At 51.6% G+C, this 9,336-nt stretch overlaps 2 protein-coding genes across 3 annotated transcripts; one reads left to right on the top strand and one right to left on the bottom strand.

Annotated features, from left to right (window-relative positions):
- Positions 1–7: 7 nt before the first annotated feature.
- DXO (decapping exoribonuclease) lies at positions 8–2,211 on the bottom strand. The gene is made up of 7 exons (XM_027603843.1): positions 2,071–2,211; positions 1,481–1,885; positions 1,089–1,324; positions 782–1,001; positions 529–664; positions 305–399; positions 8–220 (listed from the first exon to the last, which is right to left on the bottom strand). The coding sequence occupies exons 2-7, from the start codon at positions 1,834–1,836 to the stop codon at positions 70–72; spliced, it is 1,194 nt and encodes a 397-aa protein (XP_027459644.1). The 5' UTR covers positions 1,837–1,885; positions 2,071–2,211; the 3' UTR covers positions 8–69.
- Positions 2,212–2,373: 162 nt separating this feature from the next.
- STK19 (serine/threonine kinase 19) lies at positions 2,374–8,964 on the top strand. Of its 2 annotated transcripts, XM_027603879.1 has the most exons (7): positions 2,374–2,610; positions 2,713–2,849; positions 6,663–6,758; positions 7,040–7,179; positions 8,022–8,119; positions 8,227–8,374; positions 8,521–8,964. In XM_027603879.1, the coding sequence occupies exons 1-7, from the start codon at positions 2,511–2,513 to the stop codon at positions 8,564–8,566; spliced, it is 765 nt and encodes a 254-aa protein (XP_027459680.1). In that variant the 5' UTR covers positions 2,374–2,510; the 3' UTR covers positions 8,567–8,964. The 2 variants fall into 2 exon arrangements, with proteins under 2 accessions (XP_027459680.1, XP_027459679.1); XM_027603878.1 differs by having other exon boundaries at positions 2,374–2,849.
- Positions 8,965–9,336: the final 372 nt, after the last annotated feature.

Genomic DNA, 9,336 nt, shown 5'->3' with positions numbered 1-9,336 from the left:
CAAGAAGAACCACCTAGAAATACGCTTTTTATCTGTGCACATGGAGATAGTACCAGCCCCTTCGAAGTCTCAGTCTTTGGGGGAAGGTGTCTTGGGGGCTGATGGGAGGTCCTGGGTCACGGCTTCCACGTACCACGTGGGCAGGAAGGCATAGGGTGCGTCTCGATATTTAGACACTGTGACTGGGCTGCCAGGCTCCCAGGAGAAGAGATGGACAAGCCTAGGGGGCACATGGAGTCACAAGTTGAGGGCCGGAGGAGAGCTCCAGGGACCCAGAGGGCAGGGGCAGAGCTGAATGCCTCACCTGGGGTCATCCTGGACAACGGTGTTCTGGGCAAAGCTAAGGAAGGCGGCACAGAAGTTCATGCACACGGAGGGATTCCAGCCATCACGGTCATTCTGGAGGGGGCCGAGGAGGAGGCAGAAGACAAGCAGTGAGGGTGGGTGGGGGGGGAAGGCGGACTGCAGCCTGGAACACTGGACCTGTGGTGGGGGATGCAGGTGGGAGCTGCGACACCGCTGCCTTACCCTGACATATTCGAACATCTCCATGGTAGGAAAGGTCTTGAGGGAACAGACGAAGCCCTCTGGGTTACGGAAGCCAGCAACGACGTTTGGGACCCCCAAAAGGAATGACTGAGCCCACCATTTTAGGAGCTTATGTCTGTCAGGAAAGGCAAGGGGTCAATAGGATCCTTCCTCCATCCTCCAGCTTCTCCCCCCAGGTCCCTTTTCCAGCTGTCTGTCCTAGGCTCTCACCCTACCCAACCCCATCCTGAACCTGTAGAAGCTCCTCCAGTGGCCAGGCCTGTGCATCTCCTTAGAGGTCTTGAGCTCCACATAGCAGGCAGGGGGCTGTGTGGATGGGGCCCGGGGGTCCGTGCAGTCTACCTCCCCTGAGAAGAGCAGACGATGATTTCCCAGGCGGCTGCGTAGCACAGAGCAGAAGGCCACATTGGTGTTAACTTCCCCAGAGGGGTCCGGGAAGCTTCCAGGTTTGTCTGCACAAGGAGAGAAGTGGCAACAAGGGTGGGGGCTTTCAATCTCCGGGGAAGGGGGAGGGGGCTATAGAGCAGGGCAAGTCTCACCTGCACACATGTACTGCTCAAACTTGTACCCCATGTACATAAGCTCCCGGAGGAGGGGTGGCCGGGCAAGCCTCTGGGCCCGAGCTGCTGGTGTCTCTACCTCACTCAGGTACAGTGTGCCCTGGAAGCGGGAGGCTGCCAGCTGCCAGCCCTCCTGCTGCTCATATGGTGTTGTCAGCAATTTGGTCAGATGCCCCCGCCATGTCACTATGGCCCCTGCCAGCCAGCCTGGACCCCTAAGAGAGAGGAGTTAGAAGCATTAGCTCAGACGATTTCCCCAAAGAAGAACCTAGGTTCCTTCCCAAGACCAAACTCACTCCAGCTTTGGGTTTCCTAATTTTAGAGGGTAGGCGCAGATATCTAGATCTACCTCTGTGCTATACTTTGCTCACCCCTCCAGCTTGCCTCGGTGATCCAGGAGCCAGCGCAGCAAGTGGTCCAGCCCCTCTTGGACCTCCTCATCCCTGGGCTGGTATCGATCAGGGTAACCGTCTCTGAGGTCAAAGTGGGGGCCTTGGTCATTGGTAGGGGGTGGGCTGTAGTAGCGCAAGGCTTGAGCATCTCCGTGGTACTGGCGTTGTGCATCCAGGGAAAAGCAGCCCAGTTCGGAAGGGCGCCCATAGAAAGGGAAGGGCCCAGAGTAGAGGGCAGGGTCTGTAGGCAGCAAGGATGCTGGGCTGGGAAGTTTGTTCCGAGGCTCAGCTGCCTCTACCTTCTCCGCTCTTCTCTTGTTCTCTCTGCGATCCATGAGGTCCTGAGAACTGGGGGTTGGGAAGTTATCCTTCCACAGAGGAGGCCTGAAAAAGGGGGACTCTGGATCAGGACTAGGCGAGCCTACTGATGGCCAGGCTCTGGCCCTGAAACAGAACCAAGGCCAGGCGCACGTCCCACCTTTCCCCCTGACCCGTACCCCCGCCTCCAGATGCTCCAAACGCAGTGAGCTGAGAAAGGCTGTCCGGGCTCTGAGCAAGGATCTGATTACCTCAAAGCCCGCCAACCTCCACCTCCACCTCCGTGGAGCTAAGGCGTCACGGCAGGTGCGTCCAGAAGTCGGGGTGGCACGCAAAGGTGGTTTTCCGCCCTCCGAGACTCAACCATTCAGCGACGGTGGCGGGCAGACCCCTCAGCGGCGCGGGCTGGGGTGCGCTTCACCCCGGAAAGTCGAGCGCCACCCCGCCGCCCACGCGTTCCCGGCCCCGAGCGCCGGCGGAGGAAGCCAATCCCGGCAGGCGTGCGGCGGCACTCCTCCCGGGCCCGCTGAAAGGGCGAGTTGAAGCCTCTTTGGTCCTACGTCATCTTTCTTCCACCCGGCGGGCCGGCCTCCTGGGAGCCCGACGTCACTGCTCTGCGCCGGAAGACGCCGTGTCCGTGTCCCCTTCCCTCAGCACCGGCCTCTTCCCCGGCAGCCTGAGATCCCGGGATATGAGCCGGAAGAGGCAGCGCCTGGTCCCGGACGCCTTTGGGCTGAAGAGGCGGCGGGAACGAGGGCAGGCGGAGGCGGATCCTCTGAGGGGCGAGTCAGGTAAGCGCGGCGGCCCCGGGACGAGGCGGGGAGCGGCGTGCGGTGGGAGAACGGCACCCCCCGCCCCCCTTCCCGTCTCAGTGACCTGGTCTCTCCGCCCAGGGTCGGCGCGCGCGGCCGTCGCCGAGCTGGTGCAGCTGTTCCCGCGAAGCCTGTTCGAGGACGCGCTGCCGCCCATCGCGCTGAGGAGCCAGGTGTACAGCCTCGTGCCCGACCGGACGGCGGCCGACCGGCAGCTGGTGAGTGGCGTCGGAGCGACAGACGGAAGCCGCTTCCCGGCCTGGCGGGCGCTCCCGAGGGTCCCCATCACCCAGACGCTCAGTGGGTCCGCCGGCGCTCGGCCGCGCAGCGGGCGTTCGGTCTCTCTGTGCCGGGCCCTGCAGGGCCAAGGGAAATGCCCCAGACCCTGTTAAAAGACCCTCCGGAAGTAGGGACCATGCCACATGGTGGAAGTGGAAGAGCGACTCTTTTGGGGAAACGGAGTCATCGGGCATAGTTGGAGCTTCACAGCGCTGGGAATGCAGGCAGGCGTCAGATCGCGGCAGGCCTTGGGCGGCAGTGCTGTTTCTGTCTTAACACTGAAGGCGATGAGCTGGAAGAGAATGTTAACCAGGAGAGCGAACGCTGTGTTGCGTGGATTGGAGGGAGTGAGATGAGATGGGGAGGTCAGTTAGGAAGACACTGCAGCGGAGAACTGATGAAGGCCTAAATGAGGGGAGTGCAAGAGGGAGGGCGAGGATGGGTGAAGGTGAGGGATGTGGGGGGTGGCGAAGAGGGAGGAGTCCCGGATGACTCAGATTTGCTGGATGATGAGACAGTGGGTTGGTGGAGGAGGAGGAGGAGGAGAATGGAGTAGGAGGGCGCTGAGTTGTTGGGATGGTTGATATGTTTGATTCTGTGGAGTTGGAGGTGCTTGGGGAGCATCCAAAGGCAAATGTGTAGTGGACAGTTGGATATGAGGGACTGGAGAGAATTCTGGGCCAGTGATACCAGATTTGAAGTCATTGAGGTATGAGCAGTGGTTCAGTCTGTGGATGTCGGTGAGATTGGGTAGAAGAGTGAGCAGAGGAGTAATTTTTAACCTTTTTACAGACTTTAAAAGATAATGAAAGCTATGGCTCTCTCTTTTCAGGAAAACGCATACATGCCACATACATACAAAGTGTATATGCATTTTTTGTGGGGGGAGGGGAGGTTGTTTCATAGGTCCTCTGAGGTCCAGGTTAAGGACCTCAAGTTTAGAGAGAAAGGGCCAAATCTACAAAGCTGAGAGATACCCCTGTTTAAGGCAGTGTTTCTCAAAGTATGTCCTGAGTTCTACCTGTATCAGATTTACCTGGGCTACTTAATCAAAAATAAAGGTTCCTGGGACTCACCGAAGGCTGATAGACGCACATCTCTTGAGGTAGGATCTGGGAATCTACATTTTGAATTACTGTCTCAAGTGATTCTTAATGTTCCTTAAAATTTGGGATCCACTGGGGCCCCTGGGTGGCTCAGTCGATTAAGCGTCTGTCTTCGGCTCAGGTCATGATCCCAGGGTCCTGGTATCGAGCCCCACATCGGGCTCCCTGCTCTGTGGGAAGCCTGCTTCTCCCTCTGCCACTTCCCCTGCTTGTGTTCCTGCTCTCGCTGTGTCTCTCTCTGTCAAATAAATAAATAAAATCTTTAAAAAAAAAATTGGGGATCCATTGATGTCAGGGAAAAGCAGAGGAAGAGGAGTCTCTGTTAGAGGCTGAGAAGGAATTGCCAGAGTTCGGAGGAACCTAGGAAGAGGCCTATTGAGAAAGCAAATAGATTTTCAAAGAGGTAAAGCAGTTGGCAGTGTTAGAACTTGTGATTTAAGGCAGTGGTCAGTAAAGGGATTAAGTAAAATAATATCCGAAATCTGTCCATTGGATTTAGCAGGTGGAAGATTAATGGCAACCTGTCAGGACGAAAAGAGGGAAGAAAAGGAAGATGGAGACTAGCTCCACTCTCATGAGGAAGTGAGTTAGATGGAACCACTCCTTATAGAGTATTTGTTGTTTTTTTAATTTACTGATGTTAGCCTAAATTTTAAAAAAGCTTTAAAAATTGCACAAAGGAAAATATAAACGCACACACAATTTAAAGAATGTTCATAAAGCAGATACTCATTTAACCACCGCCCAAGGCCGACTATAGCTCCATATATCACTCTCCGATCAAAAGGACTTCTGTCCCTTGGTGGTAACTATGATCCCGACTAGTATGATAATTGTTCCTTTGGTTTTCTTTATACCACCTTTGTGTTTACCTGTAAACGGCATAGCTTAGTTTTATCCATTTTTGACCTTGATATAAACAAAATCATACTGTATATATGTATTACTGTACTTATGTCTTGTTTCATTAGATGAATACTTTTGAAATTCTCCGTTTCATGTAGCAATAGTTCATTTGCTTTCATAGATTTTTTTTTTAAAGATTTTATTTATTTATTTGAGAGAGAGAATGAGAGAGAGCACATGAGAGGAGGGAGGGTCAGAGGGAGAAGCAGACTCCCTGCTGAGCAGGGAGCCTGGTGCAGGACTTGATCCTGGAACTCCAGGATCATGACCTGAGCCGAAGGCAGTCGCTTAACCACCTGAGCCACCCAGGCGCCCGCTTTCATAGATTTTTATTTTGTGAATATGTCTCATTTTGTTCTAGTGAAAAAAATTGTATGTTTCTAGGCAATTGTTAATTTATCATCTAAATTTTTGAATTTACTAACATAAAGTTTGTAGTTTCATTTTGTCTATCGGATATGTAGCTATGACCCTTTTTTCATTCTTTGTATTGATTATCTGTGCTTTTTCTAGTCTGTTCCTGCCCCCGTCCCCCCGCCCCCCAGTTTTCTTGGTCAGTCTCACCAGTAGCTTACCAATTTTAATAGTCTTTCAGTGAATTAACGTTTAGCTTTGTTGCTCTCTTGTACACATGTTTTCTATTTTATTGGTGTTTCCCCTCTACTGTTGGGTTTGTTTTACTTTTTTCCCCATTACTTTCATTTTCTCTTCATTTTTAATATGTGCATGTCAAGTTGTAGTTTATTTTAAGCATGTGCAGATATATATATAGTTTTGGCATATATCTTAGTTATCATCCAGTTTAAAATATGTTCTAACTTCTTTTGTGATTTTTTTATTATTATTTATTTATTTGAGAGAGAGAGAATGAGAGATAGAGAGCACGAGAGGGAAGAGGGTCAGAGGGAGAAGCAGACTCCCTGCTGAGCAGGGAGCCCGATGTGGGACTCGATCCCGGGACTCCGGGGTCATGACCTGAGCCGAAGGCAGTCGCTTAACCAACTGAGCCACCCAGGCGCCCCTCTTTTGTGATCTTTTTTCTTTGACCAAGGGTTGATTAGAAATGTATGTCTTAATATTATGCATTTCCATATTACCTGTCAACAATTAGTTGTTACTAATTTCTGACACAAAGGATATTGTGTTCAGAGACCCCATACACAATATGATTTCAGTCATTTGAAGTTTATTGAGACTTGATTTGTACTATGTGGTCAGTTTTGCTAAATGCTCTATGTATATTTGAAGAGAATATGTATTTTTCAGTTGTTAATTTCTCAGTAACTAAAGTTAATAGAAGTTATTTCCTCACTTATTCTTGTCTTCTGAGTTTATGAGAGGTGGAGTGATACACTTTTGTGATTATGGATTTGCTATTATCTCTTCAAATATTTTCTCTACCTTCCCACCTTCCTTCACCCAAAGTCTTGACTGTTAATTCCTTGAAGGCAGGGCCTATGTCTTAATCACTATTTTATCTTAGTGTCTGGCATATGATTGGAAAATATATATTGATTGCTTGATAGGCAGCTGATGAGGTGGGTGGATGGGAAGCTGGGTAACTAATTTGAAAAGACTATATTTAGTAATCCACCCTGATTCTCTCCCCACAGTGTTTCCTTTGCATAGAGAAAAACTCCCAATATTGGCAATAAAATCTCCCTGCCCAAAAGTGCCCAGAGTATACCAGAGTATCTTATCCTGATAACCCTCTTTTTCCTCCCATCTCTCTGGAGGCAGAAGGCGCTTCAAGAGCAGGGGGAGATCAGAATCATCCAGCTAGGCTTTGACTTGGACGCCCATGGAATTATCTTCACTGAGGACTACAGGACCAGAGTGCGTGTAACTGTGTGTGTGCGTGGGGTGCGGGGGTGGGGGGGCAAGCAGGGAAATGAGAGAATGGAAATAAAAAGAAAAAGAAACAATTCTCCCACTCTACGTGTCACAGAGAGGACACAGGGCTCTGGTGAGTAGTAATATAAAGGAGAAGAAAAGGAGGAAAAGTATGAGAGGTAGCAGGACATGAGCGAAAGGGAAAACAGGAAGAGAAATGTTGTGGAGGTGGTCAGTGGAGGCTGAGGGTGGGGCCAGACCACATCTCTCATCTCTGGTTCCAGGTCCTCAAGGCCTGCGATGGCCGACCATATGCTGGGGCAGTGCAAAAGTTTCTGGCTTCAGTACTTCCAGCCTGTGGGGACCTTAGCTTCCAGCAAGACCAAATGACACAGACCTTCGGCTTCAGGGACCCAGAGATCACGTGAGACTTGGGGGAACAACAGAACTCAGGCATCTGATACTTCCCTGCCTCTTTCCGGTCCTATCCAGCCTTGTCCTTCTGGTGCACCTGCCAAAAAGATGGACTCTTCTTTTTAGGAAAATGACCTAAATTTGTACTCCTCTGAGAGAGGAGACCTATTTTATCTGAGGCCTTGGAAAGAGCCCTAGGCTAGAATTCAAGAGATCTGGGTGGCTAATCCAGTGAATTTGGAGGCCTGGCAGTCACCATAAATGCCTGATGTGAACCCTGCTGAGACTAAGAGATTAAGAGAATGGTAGGAGATTGGATGCCCCTAAAGCCTTCACATTAAAAAGCAGTGACTGGACAAGGGCGAAGTAAAAATTACATTTCAGGGGGCCTTACCTGGCTCAGGCTCCCTACTTTGTAACCCAAGGTACTTGTGAAAGCGTTTTATAAACTTCTTAGTAAGACGTGGGAGGAGCCCTGGTGAGGCATGCGTAGGCAGTGGCAGAAGCACAGAAGAAAGGCCCTTGTTTCTCCCCTGGGGTTGGGCTGAGGCTGTGTCAGGGCACGTGGTCAAGGAGAGCTTCCGAGAGGAGAAGCTGCTTTAGTTGAACAAGTAATAGTAATAGGAAAAGAAAGAGTGGGGGTCGGGGGCAATCCAGGTAGAGGAATGGAAGCAAGGGCCGGGGCACCGAACAGCAGGGTGTGAGCAGAGAACCACTCCAGGGTGGGCTCCTGTTACTTAGTCCCCTTGCATGGTTGCCCAGTTTTGGGGAGACAGTGTCTAAGCATCAGTGGGCAAGGAGAGTGTTCTCAAAGCCCAAGCCTCCTCTCTCCTGGCTTCCCATCCTCCTTAGGCAGCTGGTGAATGCTGGAGTCCTCACCGTCCGAGATGCCGGGAGTTGGTGGCTGGCCGTGCCTGGAGCTGGGAGATTCATTAAATATTTTGTTAAAGGTATTCTATCCATAGCTCAAGCCCTCACCGGCTCAAGAACACCTTTGGGTAGCTCCTCAGGGTCCAGCCCTTATTCACCTTTCCCCTCTCCTGTGCCATTTCTCCAGGGCGCCAGGCTGTCCTTGGCATGGTCCGGAAGGCCAAGTACCGGGAGCTACTCCTATCAGAGCTTTTGGGCCGGCGGGCGCCTGCCGCGGTGCGACTTGGCCTCACCTACCACGTGCATGACCTCATTGGGGCCCAGCTGGTGGACTGGTGAGTCTCACCCCCAGCCTATGGCAGATGACCGAGCAGTGACCCAAGGTTGGATTCCCTCTGGAAAATCCCAGGCCAAGCTCTGAGTTTTCCCCAGACTTTTGGCCTGGGTGTCTGGCTCCAGCCTCATCTTTTCTTTTGCACAGTGTCTCCACCACTTCTGGAACTCTCCTCCGCCTACCAGAGACGTGAGGATTCTGCTTGCCACTGCATACCTCCCCAGAGTGGGGTGAGAGGGGCTCAGGAGTACTGTCCGGTGGTGGCTGAGACCAGGGTCACCTTGGGAAGGCGTGGGAGCCCGGATGAGTGTTGGCCTTGTATCTGCACAAAGCGTCAGATGTGATTGCTGCTGTTTACCTGGGCTCTGACCCAGTGGTGGGGTTTGGGCAGTGCCCCTCTGCCCTTCCAATGGGAGTGGAGCCTGAAAGCACTCCAAGGCCGTGGCTGTTGCCTTCCTTGCAGCAAAGTACTGCTGTCACTCCCTTGGGATAGGAAGACGGGATTTCTGGGGAGGCTGGTGAGGGAGGGCAGAATCCTCTGTCCTTCACGTCGAGGTAAAACTGCCAAATAAAGTACTTCTGCCTGTGCAATTTCCTGGATGTCTTTTGTTTGATGTGTATTTGGGCGCCTCTGTAGGAGTAGAGTCAAAGCCAAACTTGAGCCTGAGCTTTGCCTCATTGTTCAGAGAGCTGAAAGGACACTGAGGTCAGTTCTCCCTGTGGGAGGTGAGAGGCACTAAGAGGTAGAGAAATTCTTAATTTCTGTTAGGGCCTACACAAAGCAAAGGTCTGGTGTCGTTCAGGTTTTGTGGGGGATGTAGTTAGAGATAAGCGTCTTGTACCTTGTTTTGTTAAGATTTTTACAAAGGAGCCATGTGTCTCCAACCATGTACTGAGCCACATTGGACTCCTATGCCCACACATACTGGTGTGTGTGTGTGTGTGTGTGTGTGTGTGTGTGTG

The sequence above is a fragment of the Zalophus californianus genome, chromosome 7, assembly GCF_009762305.2.
Source record: "Zalophus californianus isolate mZalCal1 chromosome 7, mZalCal1.pri.v2, whole genome shotgun sequence".
NCBI lineage: Eukaryota > Metazoa > Chordata > Mammalia > Carnivora > Otariidae > Zalophus > Zalophus californianus.
This window is presented reverse-complemented; position numbering and strand designations above follow the sequence as displayed.